This window comes from Tachysurus fulvidraco, chromosome 2, assembly GCF_022655615.1.
Source record: "Tachysurus fulvidraco isolate hzauxx_2018 chromosome 2, HZAU_PFXX_2.0, whole genome shotgun sequence".
NCBI classification, from domain to species: Eukaryota; Metazoa; Chordata; class Actinopteri; order Siluriformes; family Bagridae; genus Tachysurus; species Tachysurus fulvidraco.
In genome coordinates this window covers 20,669,974-20,694,640 of record NC_062519.1, presented here as the reverse complement: position 1 = coordinate 20,694,640, position 24,667 = coordinate 20,669,974, and the positions used below count along the sequence as shown (strand labels likewise).

At 41.5% G+C, this 24,667-nt stretch overlaps 1 protein-coding gene across 2 annotated transcripts in view; it reads right to left on the bottom strand.

Moving 5' to 3' along the window:
• The window catches only part of cntnap5l (contactin associated protein family member 5 like), a 100,874-nt gene that overhangs the window by 5,273 nt on the left and 70,934 nt on the right, over positions 1-24,667 (bottom strand). For both annotated transcript variants that reach the window (XR_003444511.2, XM_027171415.2), the window contains exons 11-20: positions 24,182-24,288; positions 19,408-19,527; positions 17,334-17,534; positions 11,293-11,449; positions 10,841-10,968; positions 10,531-10,701; positions 10,181-10,399; positions 7,376-7,612; positions 4,551-4,781; positions 3,230-3,363 (exon numbers count right to left, since the gene is read on the bottom strand). Coding sequence is in view for 1 of the 2 variants with exons in the window: in XM_027171415.2 (XP_027027216.2) it covers positions 3,230-3,363; positions 4,551-4,781; positions 7,376-7,612; positions 10,181-10,399; positions 10,531-10,701; positions 10,841-10,968; positions 11,293-11,449; positions 17,334-17,534; positions 19,408-19,527; positions 24,182-24,288 (1,705 nt within the window). In the remaining variant the exon portion in view is untranslated. The remainder of the gene's footprint in view (positions 1-3,229; positions 3,364-4,550; positions 4,782-7,375; positions 7,613-10,180; positions 10,400-10,530; positions 10,702-10,840; positions 10,969-11,292; positions 11,450-17,333; positions 17,535-19,407; positions 19,528-24,181; positions 24,289-24,667) is intronic.

The following is a 24,667-nucleotide window of genomic DNA, read 5'->3' as shown; positions in this document are numbered from 1 at the left end:
ATTTCAAAACCTTACAGTCAATATTATTGATGTTGAAAGATGCTCATATTTCAATATCTCTGGGGAAAAGTAACGGCCTTTTCTTATTTTAGTCAGTTTATATCTAGCTAGCAGGATGTGCAGATTCTGTTACATTTAAGAACAATGTGGAATTGTAGTTTCACCTTTGGGTATTTTATATAGAATACTGTAGATATAATGATCATTACAGGGTCTTTGTGGTTCTTACAGTTATCAAGCATCGCGTTAGTTCAGGCAGGCCACGCAGTAAGCTGCATCAGCTGCTAATCAGCTGTCCACAAGGCGCTCCAATCCAGCACGACTTCCATAATTTCCCTCCTTTTAAATCCTCGCCTTCGAGCGCACCTACGCATCGCCGCTGCTGCGATCCAACACCCTCCTCCGTCCCCGACTCCTCCAGCTAGAACCTGTCGCCAACCATCCCGCCAACACTAACTGTATGCTCGCTAACCTTCATTTACGAAGTGGTCCTGACTGAAATCAATAAAGAAGCTGTTGTTATTATATAAGTTTAGCTGTCAGTTTTGCCCTTAGCTGTCAATTACAAGACAGATCTTGTATACAGTGACTGTAGGCCAGTCTATACAGTAAGTCCCCTTAGACCAGGGGTCGGCAACCTTAAACACTCAAAGAGCCATTTGGACTCGTTTCCCACAGAGAAAAAAAAAACACAGGGAGCCACAAAACCAATTTGACATCTAAAATGAAGATAACACTGCATTTAGCGTTTTTTTACCATAAAAAAAACTGTAGTGTGTTGCATTTATCATACCGAGTAAACGAAACTCTACCGAGTAAACGAAATTTTATTTCTGCAGGCAAACAAATATATTTTGAACAGTTTGAGCTAACCTTAACAAAAAAGTCTCTGGGTCGAAGGTTACTTTCAAATAAAATGTTAAATGTCTAATTGAGTTCTCTTCGTATTCATGACACGAAAATTTTAACATGGCATCTGCAACAAACCAAAAATGCGTCTGCTTCTGTGTGTCGGAATTTGCAAGTCGGCCCATCACAGGGCACACACACACTCTCATTCACTCACACACTACAGACAATTTTCCAGAGATGCCAATCAACCTACCATGCATGTCTTTGGACCGGGGGAGGAAACCGGAGTACTCAGAGGAAACCCCCGAGGCACGGGGAGAACATGCAAACTCCACACACACAAGGCAGAGGTAGGAATTGAACCCCGACCCTGGCGGTGTGAGGCGAACGTGCTAACCTCTAAGCCACAGTGCCCCCTGACGCATATTTTGACATTGCGACAAAAAAAATTAAACACAGTTTATTTTAATGTTACAAGAACATTCATAATCTTAGCATTTAATTTTTTTAAACTAACTAACTAAAATAAAATACATTTAAATTAAATGTTTATTTTCCAAATCTACAGGGAGCCGCAGCAGAGGGATGAAAGAGCCACTTGCGGCTTCGGAGCTGCGGGTTGCCGACCCCTGCCTTAGACCATTATAGGTAAAACCTCCAGTGAACAATCAGTGGAAACTAATACTGATGCTTGAATGTACTTACTTTGTGGATAAAAAATATATATATTAATAGTAATAATAATAATATAGTGAACCTCATGGTGTGTATTCAGATAATAGCACTGCTTGACATTTATAAGGGGACTGACTATATTTTTCTGACTCACTAACTCTGGACACACATTTGACCACAGTTTGTCCCAAACAGTGCCAGAGTTGGTGCATATGTTATTGTTGATATGTTAGTAAGATAAGTCGGTGCTACCTGGGGCTGAAGCTGCTCTCCATATAGTAGACTTTTGAATACCTGTGACATAGAGTAAAAGTGACAGGAGGTAAAGACTGCCTCCTACTTTCAGTTGGCATTAAGACGGTGAAGCTGGGGACAGTGTATCCTGCTCTGGAAAATGTATTTCTAATTGTCTGGTTGCCCATAAATCTGGGAGAAGCCCTTCACCCCTCAGCCAACAAAATGCACAGCATCAGACACCTCATGGAATTTGATGTAGTGATGCTAGCTGGTCAACGTAAAAGACATCTTAGCTGAATACCCAAGTGTGCTGGTAGCTTTTTATGATGCTTGAGCCTGTTTGAACCTTGAGGTCCCGTGCAGAGTCCAAAGGTGGACTGTACAGAATGTAAAGTTTGACACTTTTTGCTGTCATGAGTTTGTTGCTGTGTAGGGGTTAATTCTGGGATGAAGTGAGCCTTGCCTGGCTCAGTGGATACACCTGCAATATGCCTTTACTCACTGTTGGACAGACTAGAGCGAATGAGCCAGAGGGCATGTTCACCGACAGCTGGGAGTGCTGTGGACTGCCTACTGGCTTGGAAAGCCATGAGGGACATTTTGAAAGACAAGGTCATTCTCAATGACCAGTGGAGCACATGTAAGAGGAATTGCATCTGTATAGTCTGATCTCTCAACCTATTAGCTAGCTAGAGGGGGGGGCTTTAAACATGCATAGCTGAGCACATTTGAGCTCTGGCCGAGCATCTGTAGCTGCAGCGTCATCACCGTTTCCCTCATCAAAGTCATGCAGAGTGAAATTTCTACTACATGGCAAAACAGCTTATGGGGAAGTACATCCAAATGAATGAAACTCTTTGGCTGTAATCATGGCACCACAGGCAGCCAAGAAGGCTTGTGGTTTCTCAATCTCTAAGACCTCAGGTGCTAAAACATGCCAGAATGGAAGCTAATAGTTGTGACAGACGGGCAGATTGCCTTGCCAGTGCAGCAAAGCAGTGGTCGTTTCCTATATGCCAAGCAGGGACACTGACCAACTAACCGACTGACATGTACTCCTGTCGGTCACACCTTCATATCCCTTCAGGATTTTGTAATGTTCACAGAAATGAATGCAAAATCAATCAAGTCCTGTTCGAGTTATGTGTCAAATATGTACAGTTATTAGAGAAAGCCATTACATATGTGTCTTCACTGATATAAGTGTAAAAGAAAAAAAAATCTGAACTTTCGCCAATTTTCCCCAAAGGTTTGAGAATTACCACTGAATTTTGGAAGAGGACACATTCATTAAATCTAACTTTTTTAAATCATAAATTATTAATTAAACTTAAAAGTCTGCATTATATTCTGATTCTTGTCACTACTTAATATGAAACAAAAAAAAACAACAACAATAGATTTAAATGATGACCAATCCCATATAATCGGCAGCTGAAGCCGAGTCGCTCTACGGAAGTGTTACCTGGACATGAAGATGATTTCCATCACGATTTATTCTGACCCAGTGGAACCGTCCGTCAGCTAGATTGGCAGGTTTAAGACTGAACTTGTCTGGACCTGTCTCCTGGTTCAGCCTGTACCAGATCTGCAAGCTGCCTGGGAGACCATAAACAAGCTTTCAGAATGTACAGCGATGTCCTGTGTATGCTGGCTGAGTCATTTACATCATTCATAAAGCTGCAGATCTCAAACCTGACACATTTCTGGCACCATTTGCAATTGTGAGGAAGGATGATGTGTCTGTCAGAGTAATGCATTATCAGTTAAACATGCAGGGAATACTCTTTTATCTCGGGCTCTCTCTGTCTGTCTCTTACTCATCTCTCTCGAGAGAGAGAGAGACTCCGAGAGAGAGAGACGTACGCGGAGATGAGACGAGTCGGATGGGAGGAGAGGAAGCAAGAGAGGAGAGAGCAAGACGAGAGCTAGAGAGACGAGAGCGAAAGCACAGATAGAGAGAGAGGGAGAAAGAGAGAGAGAAAAAACAAAGATGAGCAGGAAGAATAGAGCAATGAGTGAGATGACAAGATAGGGAGCTCTACTCTATGACTCTCTCATATCTCTCTCTCATCTCTCATACTCTTCTCTCTCTCTCTCTCCCACCCCTTTCTTACTCACTCATTCTCTCTCTCACTCTATCTCACTCTCTTACTCACTCATTCTCTCTCTCTCGCTCTCTCTCTCCCACCCCCTTCTTACTCACTCATTCTCTCTCTCACACTCTTACTCACTCACTCACTCTCTCTCTCTCTCTCTCTCTCTCTCTCTCTCTCTCTCTCTCTCTCTCTCTCTCTCTCTCTCTCTCTCTCTCTCTCTCTCTCTCTCCCTCTCTGTCTCTCTGCCATGATTCACAGATCTGTGTTTGCTATAAAGGATTTATAAAAGCCAGTCATGGCAACTTGATTGAAGAGATGGTGTTTCACTCCTCTCTGCCAGTCAATAAAAAATTCAGAGGAGTAAAAGAAGAAAATGGGCAGCATAGAAAGAGAGAGAGAGAGAGAGAGAGAGAGAGAGAGAGAGAGAGAGAGAGAGAGAGAGAGAGAGAGAGAGAGAGAGACAGAGACAGAGACAGACAGACAGGAGACCAGGAGCTGCCATTATGAGTTTCCTCTTCTTACATTCCTTGTGTATGTACAATACAGTATCTTTTTTTCCTACTAGTGACATCAGAGAATATGGAGTTGTCGAGTCATAGAGAAACATTTTTATGTGATTAATTATTCTGCACCAGACCCTTTTCTCTTGCTTGAAAAGCAGTAATTGCTGTACAGTTGAACTCTTACCATTTTGGGTCAGGGTAACTGCCATGTAGCGCTGGTCATGTGACTGAGCGGACAAGAGCAAAGCCGGTGCGTGTTTCGTTAGGAACCCGAATGCCACGTTTTCCCGGGATCTAAACGTGTCTGAGTGTTTGTTCCTTGGCAGTTGTTTTGGATATTGGTTCCTCATTACTGCAAATGGTTCCTGAAGGGCATACGTTACAGACGTCCCTCTCTCAAAGGATGCAGAGATAGCTAAAACAGACACGCATAGAAAAAGCAGACAATTATGCTAAAAAAAAAAAAGCCCTTGCTAAATTATGTAAAACTTTATTTTTCTTCATTCTGATACAGCATGTGAGCACAGACATCAGAGAATCAGCAGCTCTGGCTCATCAAGTTCAATCAGATGCATGAGAAAATTTCTTCCTCTACTGATTTTTCTTCTAATTAGGAAGCAAGCATTTGGAAACTTATTGCTATGATATAAATTACAGGCTCTTTTTTATTTTGTCTCTTTTCATTTGTCACCCTTCCGCCACACTGAGCTGTAAACAGTCACTGTGTAATCCGACGCTTTCTACAATCACCACTGTAAAGAGACAAAGCTATTACATCACTAATTTGATTGACAGGCCATTGGGTGAGTCTGAAGGAGAAGCAGGGAAGCTGTAATTAGCTTCTTGGCAGGTGAAGCTTCTCCTCTATGGCCCACTAACTCCATGTCAAATTAAAGAGAGTTGACAAGCAAGGACGTGCTTTCAACCAATCAAACCCCTCCTTTCTCAACCCATCTTTAAAAGGTTGAACGGATCCATGGACATCTTTTAAGAAAGACAGGTTTTATCCAACGATTATTCCACTACATGATTGACATTTAGGGCTGTAATCCATTCGAGTCCAAAAGTCTTGTCAACGTTTGTGGCCATGGACTTCACACTTATGATAAACCTGTGTGTTCTTTAGTCCTCAGAGGTTTCTCAGAGTGTTCAGAAGCATCTTTAATTCTAAATCAAATGAATTTTAAAGCACTTTTAACAACATTGACTCAAACAATGACTTTACATAAGTATAGAAACATAAAATAAAAATTTAAGTTTAAATGACTATTTAGCTCTAACATTTATCTTTATTAGGGATAAATAAAAAATGCAGACAAAAGAAGGATGTGTGTAACGTGATTGTGGAAGCTGTCAGGGAAAGTGGTGTCAACAGTTTTGAAGACAGGCAAGCGTGACATCTCCAAACCCCCCAAAAAAAAAAAAAAAAAAAAAAAAAACCCGAGGCTCGACTAAGAACTGAGACGCGCTTGATTCCTGCCCGGTTCCCTAGAGAGGTGCGGACTGATACATTTTGGGTGCTGCGACATTAAATATACGATATATGATTTAGCCGAAAAGTTTTTCTGCGTGAGAAATATGATGTGTGGTGGGAGAGCATGACAAAAGACCAAAATGCGTGACTGTCACTCTCAATGTGTGACACTTAACAGCCCTGCAGATTAAAGATCCAAATACAGGGGTAAAGGGGAAAAAATTACAAAGGACTAGAAAACAGAAAAACGAATACAAGAGACAACAGACAGAGACAAGGACTCTGGTATAAATTAGGGTGACTATAATTAAAACACAAGGAATAGGTGTGCAAAGGTGGGAACGGATAAGGAAAGGGCGGAGCTGACACACGTGATGCAAAAACACATAGGCACAAACAAGAAAGCAACAATGTCCCCCTAGTGTCCAAACATGAAAAGTCCAGGCCAAATCCTGACAGAAGCTGGGGGCGTGGTCAAGCCAAGGGCATGGTCAAACCAGGGGTGTGGTCAATCTGGGGTTGGATTTTTACCATCATGTTTTTAATTAGTTGTCAAATTAATACAACAGAGCCACTAAATGATCTACTGTAAGCAAGAGCAAGAAAGATGTGAGGTCTGAAGGCCAGACATTAATGTATCAGAAACTGGTGTCTCTGACAGGAACAAAAAAAAAAGACTGTGGTGCAGGAATAGCAGACAGATAAAAGTTTATTAAAAATAAATAAAATAAAATCAACACACAGGAAAGCACTAGGCAACTAAAGTACAAAAACTGACCCATAAAACATGAGGCAACATCAAAGACTCAACCAACAACACATGCAAGACAACCAGTTTAAATAAAGGAGGTGATTAGTGAAACAGAAGGGACAGGTGTGTAGAGGTGGGAACGGGGTCAGGACTTAAACCCTGTTGGAACGCCCCCTTGAGTTCCAGCGGGAAATTGTCCAAGATATCCATTACGCAGTGTTGGTCTTGTGTTAAGTCTTAGTCATCAGTGTTGGCCTTGTGTTAAGTCTTAGTCATCAGGGTTAGTCTTGTGTTAAGTCGTAGTCCTCAGTGTTGGTCTTGTGTTAAGTCGTAGTCCTCAGTGTTGGTCTTGTGTTAAGTCATAGTCCTCAGTGTTGGTCTTGTGTTAAGTCGTAGTCCTCAGTGTTGGTCTTGTGTTGTGGCTGTGTGATTTAATTAAATATTCTAATTATGAATTTCATAATAAACCTGATACTGAATGCTGAATTAAACTGATCTGGAGTCTGAATCGTATGTAAGTGAGCCCCACAGTTAATAAACATGTCTAAAAATAAAACCCAAAGCACGTAACTATTGCGTACTGTGTAAACATGACTGTGGTCTGAATACTAATGTGCAAAATTTCTGTATTAAATCCTCACTGTGTTTTTAACTCAACTCTAAATACAACAGCTGACACACATTTACAGTTAATTTCATTTCTAAACAAATTTATACAGCATAATATATTCCAGAACTAAGTATAGCCCAAAACCTCTTCTAATGAGTACAGAGTAATTCTCACCTGTTTTGCAGTTGGCTCCTGTGAATGCTGTGTGTGTGCAGTCGCATATGTAGCTGTTCCTGTTCTCCAAACACCTTCCCCCGTTATGACACAAGCTCTCACTGCTGCAGTGACCCGGGCAACCCGAGTTCATGCCGGGAGTCATCTTAGCACGTTCATGAAGGTCAAAGGTCATCCCATTGATGCTGAGGGCACGGAGGCACCCTATGAAGCCCCTCTGAGTGGTAGGTGCTCCTCCTGAGAGATGTTCGCAAATAAATTCTTTAATGAAAATGTATATTTGTTTATTAAATGAATGATAAACATTAAACCTAAAAAAATATATACATATAATGATATAAATCTACAGTATTGTCTGGAAATTGGAAGTTTGGACATGGGACTAACAAATTTAACTGTTTGACTGTACGCTATTAAATAACAAATGAAGAATATTCATTCATTCATTTTCTACCGCTTATCCGAACTACCTCGGGTCACGGGGAGCCTGTGCCTATCTCAGGCGTCATCGGGCATCGAGGCAGGATACACCTTGGACGGAGTGCCAACCCATCACAGGGCACACACACACTCTCATTCACTCACACACTCACACACTACGGACAATTTTCCAGAGATGCCAATCAACCTACCATGCATGTCTTTGGACCGGGGGAGGAAACCGGAGTAACCGGAGGAAACCCCTGAGGCACGGGGAGAACATGCAAACTCCACACACACAAGGCGGAGGCAGGGAATCGAACCCCCAACCCTGGAGGTGTGAGGCAAACGTGCTAACCACTAAGCCGCCGTGCCCCCAAATGAAGAATATATCTCTTTTATGTCAGTTAGAGGGGTATATTAATGCTTTTTATACACCATCTTTATAGAAATTCATGTAATGTTAGCTAATGATGCTGGTCTCATTACAACTCAATACAAATTAAATCAGGGCAGCAAAGATCCTCTCATCTATCATCACAACAGCAAAAAGCTCATGAGTGTTTCAGCTGTCATTGGTAGTGTTAACTAGTCAGTATTGTTTGTTAAGTATTTTAACTAGCCAATAGTGACGTCTTTTATTTTGGGCTTAATAAATTGCTGAAACTATGATCTTGAGCAGCTAGTGTAATTAAGTATTTAAGACTCTTTAACACAAAGTGATATGCAGGTCGTGATGTAAATAGGGTCTTCAGCGCACTGACCAGCACAATGCAATTTCACCATACGTCAATCTTACAGACAGGAAATGACAGTGTAATCAGTAACTGTCATGCCCGTCGTCTGGAAGATGGCGATGAATTATTTATTCAGATAACGTGCCAAAAAGTGATCGAAATAAAGGCTCTATTGAAATAATCTATAGGCTTTTACATTTTTCTTTAGTAAATTGTCTCAATCGCCTCTTTCTTAAGAAAATCTCTTCCAATATGCACACGGTACAATTAAAGTCTATTGCGACTCGAGTGACTGCTGTAATCAACTTACTCTTCAATGAGATGAAATCAAATTCAAAGCTAGAGAACTCATTACAGCTTAATGAAGCAGTAATTTTGAGTCATAAGCCCAGTTATTAACTAAACCCCTGAACAGTTAATAGCTAAAAAGAGTATTTTTATCACTCATTCTGTTTTTATATCAGAGCCCTATATTGAAGCCCCAGGTCATTATGAATCATGTGTAGTATTTATGATGCTAATCTGCTGGCATTTTGCAGAATTAAGCTTTGCGTTAGTTCTGGCAGGCCACGTCGTCAAGCATGTCCAGGACACGCAATAATCCGGTTACATCATCCTTATTACCCGACCATTTAAATTCCCATTCATTGAGCCGCTTTCTAGCGCGTCGCCGCTGCTGCAACTTAAACTCCATCCTCCAACCCTGACTCCACCATGCCGGAACCCATGTTCGTTGTACCAGTTACGTCTTAAATCTCCACATTTCTCTCTCTCTCTCTCTCTCTCTCTCTCTCTCTCTCTCTCTCTCTCTCTCTCTCTCTCTCTCTCTCTCATTTATTTATTTATTTATTTATTTATTTATTTATTTATTTATTATTTGAAACAACAACAAAAAAATTACAATTCTATGCATGACCAATGGTTCTGTTGGGGAGGGGTGTCTATTCTATTTTCTAGTTGCTGCTCTCTCCACTCAGTCCATGCATGCACACAGACAGGCATGTGGATTCCTGCCCCAAACAGAACCATACCACCAACACTAACTGTATGCTATCATCTAATAAACTCTCATTTGACAAAGTGTTCCTGACAGAACTCCCTTATCCAGAGTGACTTACAATTTATTTCATTTTATACAACTGTGCAATTGAGGGTTAAGCGCCTTGCTTAGGGCAGCTTGGTGGACCTGGGATTCAAACTTTTGCCCTTCCGGTCAGTAGTCCAACACCTTAACCACTAGGCTACCACATCCCTATGTGATCACAAGTAAATGAAAATAAGATTTTATACCACTTATTGAACAAAGGTTCTAACACAAAAAACTTAGGGCACAGGGCAGGGAAGATCCTAGTTAGGGTATCAATACATTACAGGGCACGATCACACACGACAGACAATTTAGAGATGCCAATCAGCCTACAGTGGTTGCCTTTGGGCTGTAGGAGGAAATCAGTGTACCAGGAAGAAACCCCTGAAGAATATGTAAACTCAATGCATAAGAAAATCATAAAAATACAAATATAACACAAACACATGGCACGTTTTGCAGCATAATAAAAAAGCAATAAATGCAAGGTCGCTGTAATACATTCTTGCTCGCAGACACAAAGAGTCCATAGAAAGATGTTCGGAAAAAAGTTCAGTTTACCAACAAAGAGCTGGCTGTTGAGCTGGAGTCTGTGCTGCCCTTCAGTGGCTGCTTCAATGATCTGAAGGGGCAGCAGGTCGACCTGCAGCGATGCCTCTTTCACGTTTCTTTCAGCTCGTACATAATGCCACTGTCTGTCATTCAGAACCATCGGCGACCTGGCTACCAGAACCACTGGGCCGTCACCGAGGTCAAAGGTGAACGTGACTGCCAATGGAGCTAGGAAGAGGAATTATTATTCATTTCATATTATTCATATTAATTCATTGTATGTAATAATTATTTTTGTTTTTCATTTATGACACGACATTAAAACACACTTCCTGCGCACACTAAGGTATTTTACTCACAGCTCAGCTCCAGCCTGATGAAGTCTTGTACTCCTACATTCTCAAGGAAGAGGCCAGAAGGAGTTCCGGTCTTGAAATAAAAGGAGATGTCTATGCTCAGCTCAGCTTGCAGTGTAGGGAAATGCAGATATGAGGACTCCAAAATAAAGGAGGCAGAGTTCCACAAAAATCCTTGAGGCAGCGATGGACAGGAAACAGAGATGGTAAAATAACTCACAGGTCCAATTATAGAAATGAAAACATCCGTGACAACACGGAAATGAATTCAGCAACAAAACAGATCCTTAAATCAGTAAATAAAACCACCCACGATCGCCAGAGCAGCGCAGAGGTCCGATCTGAAAGAGCGCCTGCGAGCCCGTTCTGTTTGTGTCTCCAATGGCGATCTCGCTAAGCGGTAAATGGTCTTTGTAAGACAACAGGCCGGTATCATTCACCCTGCAGAGAGAGTGGGAGAAATTGTGTGGGGCACCAGGAATAATGAGTGAGAAAAAAGAAAAAAAAAATCAGTTGCTTCTCAGCTTGAGGTGAAACGCCTTGGGTGAAAATCGGAACCGTATGATCTGCTGCTGAAAAGGTGTTAATGGTGAACGTGTGAAGTTAAGCAAGCTGGCTATGCTCACCCACGGAGATGTTTTAATGCGGCGCAAAAATATAAAAAAATAAACCCTGGAGTTTTGTTTTTTTTAATATGACACTGCTAATTTCATTATTAGCAAGCTACGTATGTTAATTTCAATAGCAATTATGTATGTAGATTACCATGTTTCCTGGTCAGCATCACAGTTGCAGAAGTAGTTCATGTCCCTGCAGTTGCCTTCCAGGCTACAGGAGCATTGCTGCACTCCAGGCAGAGACCCTCCCCAGTACATCCTCTTAACACCGTCCCTGTCCAGCCACCATGACAGAGGAGTGCCATCTGGAAATATTTCACATTTCCATCTGTGCTGTAACTTTCAGGGATCATTGTTGCTCTGACAATTTATGTATGAATTATATGTGGCAAGTACAAAAGAAATACCGTCAGTGTGAAATGTTCCCTATTACTGCATGTGCTAGTTTTTTATTTAATTCATCATGGATGCTCACTGAAGTCAGTGTCCAATGAGTTCACTTGGTAAAAAAAAGAGAAAGGATTTATTTATTTATTTATTTATTTATCTCTCTCTCTCCTCCCCCCCCTCCGCCCCCCATGAAACACAATTCTGTTCCAACACTCCATTGATGTTCTGTACCATGTACAAACGGAACCGCTGGCTAGAAGTTGAATAACATGATTAGCTAAGTTGCTAAATGAGCTCCTCTTCATAGACCTAGTAATTCTAATAAACACTTACCATGCAGCAGCAATTTTACCCGAGGTTAACAACTGATTCTGGGTATTCACACTGTACATTACTGAACTGGCTTAATGTTTTTATTTTATTTGTTTTTATGTGTGCCATCAACAACCTTGATTTTTTTTTTTTTTATATGTACGGCATGTGACTGTTGTAAATAATGGCTTGAGCTTTTAAACGATTGAGAATTTATCAACGTAGTCGACCAATCGTTTGTGACGTGAAGTTAAGTGAAAGTGACATACGGCTAAGAATGGTGACCCATACTCAGAAGTGAACACACACACACCCGGAGCAGTGGGCAGCCATTTATACTGCGGCGCCCGGGGAGCACTTGGGGGGTTTGGTGCCTTGCTCAAGGGAACCTCGGTCGTGGTATTGCCGGCCCAAGACTCAAACCCACAACCTTAGGGTTCGGAGTCAGACTCTCTAACCATTAGGGCACGACTGTTGATATCCTTCTGCTCCACTCGATATATTTTCTGTCACCATTTTACCTTTTTGCTCAAATGTGTAGCTATTGTAGGGAAGTGGTAGCTCAGTGGGTCAGGTGTTGGTCTACTGATCGGAAGGTCATGGGTTCGAACCCCAGGTCTACCAAGCTACCACTGCTGGGCCCCTGAGCCCTTAACCCTCAGTTGCTCAATGTCTGCTAAATGCCGTAAATGTAAATGTCTGTTGCTAATCATCTAGTCGTAATGTTGGAACACAGCATCACTTCACACTGTATTTGATACAACAATGTAGAGTTAATAAAACAAAAGTGCTGCTTTGGAACAGGGTTTTATAAAAAGCCTTGCTAACTTCTAAATTACAAATCAAAAACGTTCCTGGGGTTAAAGTGGGGTTTGGGATAACAATAACCAGCAGTTAAGTGCAGTGTGAAAAACCTCTTTAAATATTAATGATATAATGTTTATATTAATTAGAACAATATCACCTGTGTGGCATTAATTTCCATGTAACATAAAGAACGGCACCATCAACCCACTAAGGACTTCTTCAGAGGTGTTTTTTTTTTTGTTTTTTTTTTGTCTAATGGCAATTACAATGGTGCAAGTCATGGCCTAATGGTTAGAGAGTCTGACTTGTAATCCTAAGGTTGTGGGTTCGAGTCTTGGGCCGGCCACGACTGAGGTGCCCTTGAGCAAGGCACCGAATCCCCCAACTGCTCCCCGGGCACCGCAGCATATATGGCTGCCCACTGCTCCGGGTGTGTGTTCACGGTGTGTGTGTGTGTGTTTGTGTTCATTGCTGTGTGTGTGTGTGTGTGCACTTTGGATGGGTCAAATTCAGAGAACAAATTCTGAGTATGAGTCACCGTACTTAGCCGTACGTCACGTCACTTTTTCACTTTTCACTTTACAGTCGAAACACTCCTGAGGAAATGAGGGTTTGTTTATCTTGTGAGCAGAGCCACATGTAATAGCTGCGTCCCTTCCCAAAGACTTGAAGATTTACTATCTGACTCTATTTCAAGAAGTGTTTGTGTGCAAAATGATCACAAAGTTGAGCTCTTGCTCGAGGGATTTAAAGAGGCTTTTACTTTGGCAGAACATTGTGAACCGAAGCCAGAAAAGAGACGAGAGATGTGCATGCTGACGTTAGCCATAGGCTCCTCTCCAACTAAGAGAAGAAGTTGGAACTTCCCCACAGCAGAACAGAGATATCAGAGAAAGTAGGCAGGAAATTCTTAATGCTGTCATCTATCTATGGAGTAATAAATGATTAATAATTTATTAATAAATATTTTTCCCACTGAGACGTTTTATCGAACACATTGTTTTCTTAAATAATCACTTAAAGCTTTTTTTTTTTTTTAAATAGTGGTTAATAGCTCTAGTATTTCTGTTTTGGTCTAAGCTTCTACGCGTAATATATGAATAGAAATAAAAAAAATAATAATTAAAAAAAGGATTGAAATCTTTGTTGACATCAAACCCATTTCTGCTCTCTGAGAGCCCCCAAAATGCTTGTCCATCATCCAAAAGTCTTGTAGAGATACAATAATTCACCTCTTTATACTGATTAAAAATACTTGCCAGCAGAATAGAACACCAGTGTTACAGGTACAAAGGCTTAAAGCATGTCTAAATCGGATTCTGATTCAAACCTTGAACAAATTCCATCAAATCCTTTTGATAAGGAAACTTGTGCATTACTAGAATAAGGATTGGCATGTCTGAAGGTCAGAAGTGGCCCAGGTTTGGGGTTTAGCATCTACCTACTGGAATAATTGCTGTTCTCTATTTATGGAATTTGACAGACACCCTTACTCAGAGCTACTCACATTTTGCCTTCTACAGCTGAGCAGTGGCGGGTTAAGGGCCTTGTTCAAGGGTCCAGCAGGATCTGAACACATAACCTTCTAATTAGTAAACCAACATCTTATCCATTGAGCTATTACAGATTTGATGGCATGACTACTAACTACAAAAAAATCCAAACACATCACTACTCCACCATCAGCTTTTGTAGTGGGTACGAGCAACTTTTATTTTTTATTGTAACAGATAAAAATGTTATTGCTGTGCGAGGATAGATTATTTCCAATCTTAATGTTAGTCATTCTTGTTGAAGTTCAAAAGCTGCATTTGGACATCACAACATCACAGACTTTAAAGGGAACAAACCAGCGACTGTGAACATTGCTGCCTCTCTACCGGATGAGCTAGATAACTTTTATGCTCGTTTCGAGGCTCACAGCCTCGCCCACACAGAGAGCGCTGCTGCAGAAGATGTGAGTGCGCTCTCCGTTTCTGTCGCGGATGTAAACCGATCCTTCCGACGGGTAAACATCCGCAAGGCTGCGGGTCCTGATGGCATCCCAGGCCGTGTGCTCCGAACATGTGCATCCCAATTAGCCGGTGTGTTCACAGACATTTTCAACCTCTCTCTTTGTCTGTCTGTGGTCCCATCGTGCTTCAAAAAATCCACCATTGTGCCCATACCAAAGAAAAATAAAATCACATGCCTAAATGACTGGAGACCAGTTGCTCTCACACCCATTTTCAGCAAGTGCTTTGATAGACTCATCAGAGAATACATCTGCTCTGTGCTGCCTGCCTCACTTGATCCGCTACAATTTGCATATCGTAGCAACCGTTCCACAGATGATGCTATTGCTTTCACCCTACACACTGCTCTCTCCCACCTGGAAAATAAGAACACCTATGTGAGAGTGCTGTTTGTTGACTACAGCTCAGAATTTAACACTATAGTGCCTGCCGCACTTGTTGCGAAGCTCCAGACTCTGGGACTAAACAGATCTCTGTGCAGCTGGATTCTGGACTTCCTGACAGGCAGGAGTCAGTTGGTAAGAATGGGCAGCAATACTTCATCCCCGCTGATCCTCAACACCGATGCTCCTCAGGGTTGTGTCCTCAGCCCACTCCTGTACTCCCTGTACACACACGACTGTGCAGCCACACACAGCTCCAACGCCATCGTCAAATTCGCTGATGACACACCAGTGATAGGCCTGATCACTGACAACGATGAGACGGCCTACAGAGAAGAGGTGAGCACCCTGACTACATGGTGTCAGGAGAACCACCTCTCACTCAACATTGACAAGACCAAGGAGCTGGTGGTGGATTTCTGGAGTCAGAGGAGTGAATACAAACTCATCACCATCAACAAGACACCTGTGGAGCGGGTGAGCAGCTTTAGGTTTCTCTGCGTCACCATCAGCGAGGATCTCACATGGGCCATACACACTGACGCAGTACTGAAGAAGGCACATCAACGCCTATTCTTCCTGAGACGGCTAAGGAAGTTTGGAATGAGTCCCAGCATCCTCAGAACATTCTACACCTGCACAATAGAGAGCACCCTGACGGGCTGCATCACTGGCAACCGTAAAGCTCTGAAAAGGGTCGTGCGAACTGCCAGCCACATTGTTGGAGGTGAGCTTCCCTCCCTCCAGGATATCTACACAAGGTGGTCTATAAGAAAGGCCCGGAGAATCATCAGTAACTCCAGCCACCCGTCCCACAGACTGCTCTCTCTGCTCCCCTCAGGAAGACGTCTCCGAAGCATCCGATCCCGCACCAGTCGACTGAGGGATAGCTTTTTCCCTCAGGCTATCAGACTAATTAACACTCACAACTAATACACCCTACAGCATACTTCTACAATATGGTATGCCACACACTTAACCTTAACTTCGGACTATCCACTGGACTACACACTCACACTGCACTAGACACACTGGACTATACAATCTGTTTTGCACCTTATACTATTTTATATATAATATATTTACACATATACATATATATATATATACTGAATATAATGTGTAGTGTTACTGCAAGAATGCCCAATAGTACACTGTGTGTACTGACACGTATGTGGCACATGTGCTGTGGTGATGTGACAATAAAAGTGACTTGACTTGATCTTAGTGCAGCTTTTGATACCATTGACCATGTTATTCTACTTGATAAGCTAGAACATGTTGTTGGTGTTAAAGGCACAGCTCTCTCCTGGATCAGGTCAACTGTGGAGTACAGAGTAAACTGTACAGAGTAACTCTGGATGGTCTTTCTATTACATCATGTGCAGCAGTAAAAGACCTCGGTGTGATTATTGATACCGGTCTCTCATTTGAAGCTCACATAAATAATACCACAAGGCCTTCATCCATCTCAGAAACATTGCTAAGATCAGAAATATGATGTCATTACATGATACAGAAACACTAGTTCATGTATTTGTTACCTCTAGGTTGGATTATTGTAATGCTTTACTGTCTGGATGTTCCAGTAGGAGCATAAACAAGCTCCAGTTAGTCCAGAACACAGCAGCTAGAGTCCTTTTATGATCCGTCACACCCACTTCGATCAAAAGGTGCAGGATCTTTGATAGTACCTCAAGTACAAAAGTCTCCAGCAGGGGGCAGAGGTTTTTCTTACAGAGACCCACAATTATGGAACAGACTTCCAATTAGTGTTTGGGACTCAGACACGGTCTCATTGTTCAAGTCCAAGCTAAACACACATATGTTTGGGTTAGCCTTTTATGAATAGCGTTTTTTATTTCAAGGAGCAGATCTGGATTGTTCATGGGCATAGAGTGTTTGGTAAACTGGGATGTCTGGATGTTGTCTCCTTACCACTCTCACAAGTAAAAGAGCTATATAAATACATTTTATTTGAATCTTGTCATTTCAAGACTGGACTACTGCAAATTGCTTCTCTCAGGTCTACATCTGAACACACATCAGCCTTTACAAATGATCCAAAATCAGCTGAACTACCGCACCAACCAGCACTTCCTCCACTGACTTTTTACATTTAAAACACTCACGCTTGTATACAAAGCCAATCGATATATATACTTTTGGATATTACTCTGGATAAAGGCGTCGGGCAAATGTCGCAATGTTAATCCAAATAAATGTAGATAGTAATGTATTTTGTAAGTAAATGTCTGCAATAATATCAAATATAAACTCACCCCAGGTGTCAAAGAGGCGAGACTTCCTGCAGCGATATGTCACTTCCTGCTGGCAATGTTCTGCCGATGCCACCAGGGAGCGGATGTGATAAGGCGAAATTGAGTAGTTGAATATAAGGACATAGGGGCTTCTGGGAGTGGAACCTTGAACGCTAACAGGCTGTAAATGATCGTGGCCTACAACCGTCCACAGTTTGTCCTCTGTGAAGAAACAAGAAATCACTGACATACAAAGATTTTGTGCTAAAAAACATGAAGCACACAGTGTGGTCATCATCAGTTGTGGGGTTGAGCCTTTCAGTCTAGCCTTCATTTGCCCACATGTGCACATGAATGAGAAAAGGAGATTAGCGACGTGATGAAGTGAGATGCAAATACCTGATGAATAACAAGTAGGGAACAGAAGGTCATTTATTCCGGGGTTGTGAAATGAAGAGCGTTACGGAGCTGGTGCTTACTTCCTTTCTCTATGCAAATTAAAATCCCCCATGTGTGATGGAAAGAAGTGCCTGTTTGCTGAGCCTTAAAGAATCAGCGTGGCTAACAGATCCTGTAATTGGGGTCAGTCTGAAACAATCTTCTTGCCAGCAACGGCTAAAAAGATGATTTCTATTTGTATTTGTCTTTAAAGGGTTTGAAGCATGAAATGGTTTGTCTTCTGAATGAGAAGAAATAGAGAAGGATAAAACAAACTTCTCGAAGAAAAACATCTCACATACACAAGGTACCGTGCATGCGGCTATGCTTGCCTGGCTTATTTAGCCTAACTCTCAGCACCGGTGCTCTCCTGCAGCCAGAGTCAGCCTGCAGCAAAACTAAGAATAATGGAGCTATCAGTCTTGCGAGGCCAAGCTGCCAGTCTCTGCAGGCTGACACGCTTTCTGATTTTTTCCCCTTCTTCCACCTACATTCCTCCCTGCTGCTGACATAATGGACCTTTCTTCTCTTGTGAGAGGACATGCTGTATTACAGGCTCAACCCAGAGACAAATCAGTCCGCTGTCTGATGGGAGAAGCTGAGGGGATGTCAAAAGGTAAAAACCAAGATGGCTGAAATTACTAATGAGTCTTGACAGGGGGTGCTGAAAAATTCACTGGTCCTCAGAGCACAGGATGTACCTGTGAGCCTTCACGTGGTAGACGTTTTAAAGTTCCAAGGACACCTACTGTATATTTATTCATTTGTTTAGGACATTATATATCAGGTATAAATGACAAAACGTAAGTCGCTCTGCCAAATGTCAGAAATGTAAACTGTTTATTCCAATTAATCCAAATCCGATTATTTTTTCAGTTTGCATTGTCTAATTGCATATTTGTGACTCTGAGTCGTAATATAAGTCTTAATATATACATATATGTATGTAGGACTGCCTCAAGGTTCAATGTGTGCATGCTGAGATGCTTTTCTGGTCACCACAATTGTACAGAGTTTCTATGTGAGTTACAGTAGTGTTTCTGTCAGCTGAAACCTTAACAAGTTGCCTCAGAAATATTGTTCACTGGATGATTTTATGTTATTCAGCCATTCAGAAGAAACTCCAGACTGTTGTTGGTTGAAATCCCAGGAGATTAGCAGTAACAGGAATACTCAGACCAGTCTGGTACAAACGATCATGTCATAGTCAAAATCTATGAGGTCACATATTTCCCCTTGCTGATGGTTGATGCTGCTGGGCATATTTTGAGGAGTTTAGAGGAAAAACTGAAGAACCCACATGGACGATGATAAAGTACGAGTTAACCTTAACCCTAATCCTTAACCCTATAGACATTAACTCAAGCTTAGGCTGGATCAAATAAGGTAACATGGAGCCTGTACATTGGCATAAATCTTTTTTATGTATATATTTTTAGCTTTATCTTTTATGTGCTTTTTCAGTGCTCTTCAGTGTCTGACTATGAGGAGTTCAACTAGCTGAACTACACCGAGGTGTAAATACAAGCTGAACAAAGTTAATGAGATGAGTGACTCAAGGCATTTTCACAGAACCAATTAACACTCTGTGACTAGAAATACATGACAAATGAATCAAAATTCCTGTTAGAAGAAAAAAAGGTATTAAGTAACCTACGTGCATTTGTACAGTTCACCAGCGTGTGATCCAAGGGCCCGCTGCCATCAGGATCTATGGTGAAAATACCAGAAGGGCTTGCTTTGTTTCTGTAGGCTTCACATGATCGCTCATAAATTGCTGTGAAAGACCAAAACATGGAAGAGAGATAAAGTATAGTTACTTGTTTCGAAAGAGGTGGATAAATCCTATCTGTCATTTAGTCCTACACCGTTACTACGCCTCTGAGTATCAGGATGTCCTGTATCTTTATCAATAACTCTCGGTTGTTTATTTAAATCACCACCAGCATACTGAAATCAAGCTTTCTGCAAAACATGTGTCGGTCACATCAGTGGATTCAGGATGTAAATCCCATCAGATACAAATTTAGTGTTTCAAACAAATATAGCTTGGATAAGATATAATACTCTGTAATTTATTAGTACAAGCAAAGAACCGATTGATTTTTCGGTGATGCTAAGCTGAAAATCCAACCTGCAAGCAATAACTGAAAAAAAAAAAAAAAAAAGTGAAAGTGACGTGACATACGGCTAAGTACGGTGACCCATACTCAGAATTTGTTCTCTGCATTTGACCCATCCTAAGTGCACACACACAGCAGCGAACACACACACACACACACACCGTGAACACACACCCGGAGCAGTAGGCAGCCATTTATGCGCCCGGGGAGCAGTTGGGGGGTTCGGTGCCTTGCTCAAGGGCACCTCAGTCGTGGCCGGCTCGAGACTCGAACACACAACCTTAAGATTACCTTAAGAACCAGATTCTCTAACCATTAGGCCACTACTTGCCCCACAAAAAAAGGGTTTTCGCATATCCCAGGTTATGGGGTCACAGCGCAGGGTCAAGCCATAAGGACGGTGCCCCTAGAGCAGGTGAGTTTAAGGACCTTGCACAAGGACCCAACGTTGATGCTCAGCAGCTTGTGGACTCGAACCCCGACCTTCTGATCAAGATCCCAGCGCCTTAACCGCTGGATCATCACAAGGTTTATTGTTACTACAGATAATATTGAAATCAATAAACGATCAAATGACTGACTTTATGGAAACAACATCATAAATCAGTACAGAAAAATCACCACCACCATCACCACCACGATGACACGACACAGTTTAAACTGTATAATTAACATGTTACTTTGGTTAGGGTTAGTAATATATACTGTAGCAGTTAACTGTCAAATCTGTAGACATGTACAGTATACATACTGCAAATCTACATGCACAAGAAACAATCATATCTATTTTACTACACTATACTAATAAAATGGAATGATGGTTCAAAATAATAATAATAATAATAATAATAATAATAATAATAATAATAATAATAAAAGAAACTGCCTTCCTTGAGTGCTGAGAATCCTTTAGAATTAAAGTCTCGCCCGGTGACTTCCTAAAATTAAAATTAATAGCAGGTTTAGTGAGGGGTTAATTTTTTTCCATTTTAATCAGTTGTTTACTGATTTTAAGGCATCACAGCTCATTCCTTCAGAGGTTACAATGTAAGTTTTAGACCTGTAACCTGTTTAATCAGACAAACTGATCTGATTAACCTACTGAATATGTTTCAACATCCCAAGTATGGCAGACAAACTGAAACCAGACAAGTGTCTGACATGAATGAATGAATGAATGATGAAGCTGCTGATACACTCCACACACTGAAATGTTGTCCTAAAAACCGTCATACAACACAGAGGTTGTTTTCTTGCCTATAGACACTCAATTTCAGCTCCATTTGTTACCACAGGTTTTCTCTAGCAGCTGAAATTTCACAGTCATAAATGAAGCCGAGGCCATTTTTAAGAATGTGTAAGTATGTGGTGTGACAGGGTCAACGACAGACGATTTATAGCTGAAATGAGTGTTTGTACTTGTGACCCACAGAGTTTAATACTAGGTTTGGGAATAAACAAACAATTTAGGATTGAGTTTGGCCTTGAAAACAGGTTTCATAGTTTTACAAACACTTTATACTGTAAATGCATGAAAACAAAACAGATATCAATTTGATCTATTATCTATTTCCAGAAAGGTTCACGCTGACGAGAGGTGAGCCTCAGATTGAGATCCTGAGAAGTTAGCGAACTTCTGCCTCTCATCTCTACCTTTACAATTCACCCTTTAAAGTAGTCCCCTTGCAACCCTAGGTTTAGGGTTAGGATGAAGAGCACAGAAACGGATGGATGGATGGATGGATGAAAGTAACTGCCTGGCCAGTATAGTGGTATAGTGTTGTACATTGGTACAAATAATAATAAAAAAAAACATGGCCAGGTACTCAAAGGTCTCTAGTTTAGGCCAACTCATTATCTACCTCTGGGGTTTCCCCCAGTCTTTCCTAGTATTTTCAGGGGCATGTTTAATTAGAAAAACACATATTTAAGTGACACTAAACACACATATCAGTATAAAGTGAAAAAAAAAAAAGTGAAAGTGACGTGACATACGGCTAAGTACGGTGACCCATACTCAGAATTTGTTCTCTGCATTTGACCCATCCAAAGTGCACACACACACACACACACACAGCAGTGAACACACACACACACACACACACACACACCCGGAGCAGTGGGCAGCCATTTATGCTGTGGCGCCCGGGGAGTTCGGTGCCTTGCTCACGGGCACCTCAGTTGTGGCTGGCCCGAGACTCGAACCCACAACCTTCGGGTTACAAGTCAGGCTCTCTAACCATTAGGCCACGACTGCCCCCATTCGCACATCCCAGGTTATGGGGTCACTGCGCAAGGTCAAGCCATAGGACGGCACCCCCAGAGCAGGTGAGTTTAAGGACCTTGCCAAAGGACCCAACGTTGATGCTCAGCAGCTTGTGGACTCGAACCCTGACCTTCTGATCAAGATCCCAGCGCCTTAACCGCTGGATCATCACGTCCTCTAAACTGATACCGTACAGAGACAGGTACAGAAACACAGACAGAGCATCAGGTTCATCGTTAATCGCAGTAAAATCTTTACAAGGCTTTATTTTAGTGTCTCATCCTAACCATTTTGAAATGAATCCCCATGACAAGTCTTTATCTTGTCAGTGTGACAGATGATAAATGTTTTCAAATTGTCCGTATTCAATATTTATATAATAAAGTTTTCTGTTTTGCAGTTATGCACAGTTATGATCAGACGTCCTTTCAGATGTCTTTTTTTTTGCTCATTCAAACCTTAATGTTTGTTCTTTATCAGACTGGGAAACAAAATTGAAGCCATCATTTTCTTTCAGAGACCAACTCTACTTTACCCCAGGCAGCATAATCGTAGGGTTTTAAAATCATTTACTTTGCTTAAAACACTCATTTTTGAGTGTCATTTTATTCTTGACCAAATCACATCATTTTTTTTTAAACATTTGTATTTATCGAGTGCCCTTTCTATGGAGCGATGCTCTTGTGTGTTCACTGTGTTATTATCTGCACACTGTAGGAGTTGCTCGCCTTGTGTGTGTGGAGTTTGCATGTTCTCCCCGTGCCTCGGGGGTTTCCTCCGGGTACTCCGGTTTCCTCCCCCGGTCCAAAGACATGCATGGTAGGTTGATTGGCATCTCTGGAAAATTGTCCATAGTGTGTGAGTGTGTGAGTGAATGAGAGTGTGTGTGTGCCCTGTGATGGGTTGGCACTCCGTCCAGGGTGTATCCTGCCTCGATGCCCGATGACGCCTGAGATAGGCACAGGCTCCCCGTGACCCGAGAAGTTCGGATAAGCGGTAGAAAATGAATAAATGAATGAATGAATGAATGAATGAATGAATGAATGAATGAATGTAGGAGTTGCTTAAATATATATGGTGTATTTCTGTCAATCTTAGATTTACATATTTTGCACACAGTCCGTTGTTTGTGTTTTGTTCACTGTTGAATTATTAGGCACCTCCTCCTTGGTTTATAGGTTCCAGGGATAGGTTGGAAATTCATGCAGGGAGCCCAGGGTGTCAATTTGGATGTGGTAGCTTAGCGGTCAAGGCATCGGACCACCAATTAGAAGGTTGGGAGTTTGAACCCCGGTTCCACCAAGATGCCACTACTGGGCCCCTGAACAAGGCCCTCAATTGCTCAGTTGTATAAAATGTGATTAAAAAAAATTGTTAAGGGATTTACAAATGTGGACTGAAAAGGAGCACAAGTACAAAAATGTGAATATGAAACAACTTGAAGTTTAAGATCACTCCACAAGCATCTCTAACATCTTCAGACATTAGAGGAGCGTTTGTGAAACGGCTTCAGCAAACGGTGATTATGAAGAGGTTCATGTAAATCTTTTCACCTGAAGACAAAAACAGAAAGTTCTGATTTTGTTCATGTCTAATTCAGTGTCACAGTGATAGTTAATGGCTCATATGAAAGTAGATCTTTAAGGTATCTTCATATTTAATGTTGATTTCAAACCCATTTCTTCTCCAAATATTTGTTCATAATCGTCTAAAATTTGAAGGTGTTTATCTTCAACACTAAAATTCAGCGTGAGATCATCGACAGAGTTAAAAACACACATCTCACACCGAGAGACAACAGAGTCAGACTCGGTTTACATCAGACTCACAGACACAACGTTCACACGTTTCTACCGATTAAAAATGTCAGATGACAGTTGACTGGAAAAAGCAAAGAAAATAAGCTCTAATTAAAAAAAAACTTTTATCTCATTTTAACAAACTACATGGCTAATCTTTATAGTCTAAAGTGTTAAGTGTTAAAGTTTTTAGTTAGTTACACTATAAGATATTCAGCATCAGGTGGGTTGTGCTGAACTCACGGTTATGGCAGGTCGAGCCCGTGTAGCCTGTTCCAGAGCAGTTACAGTAGAAATGGTCCCAAGACTGGAAGCAAACTCCACCGTGTTCACAGAAATTTGGTACACATCTGTAAAAAAAAGGAAACATCAGGAACAGTTTATATAATAATGTAAAGATAAAAGTTTGCCTGAGTCTTAAATCAGGTCTGATATTGTGATATGTGAGTGTGTTCTGATGTAATGATTCAGTCTTACACACACACACACACACACACACACACACACACACACACATATACACATACACACATATGCACACCCACACACATGCACACGCACACATGCACACACACACTCATACACATACACAGACACACATAAGCACACACAAACATACACACACATAAGCACACACAGACATACACACACTCATATACTCATACACACACATACATATGCACACATACTGTACCCAAACAAACATACACACACACTTATACAAACAGA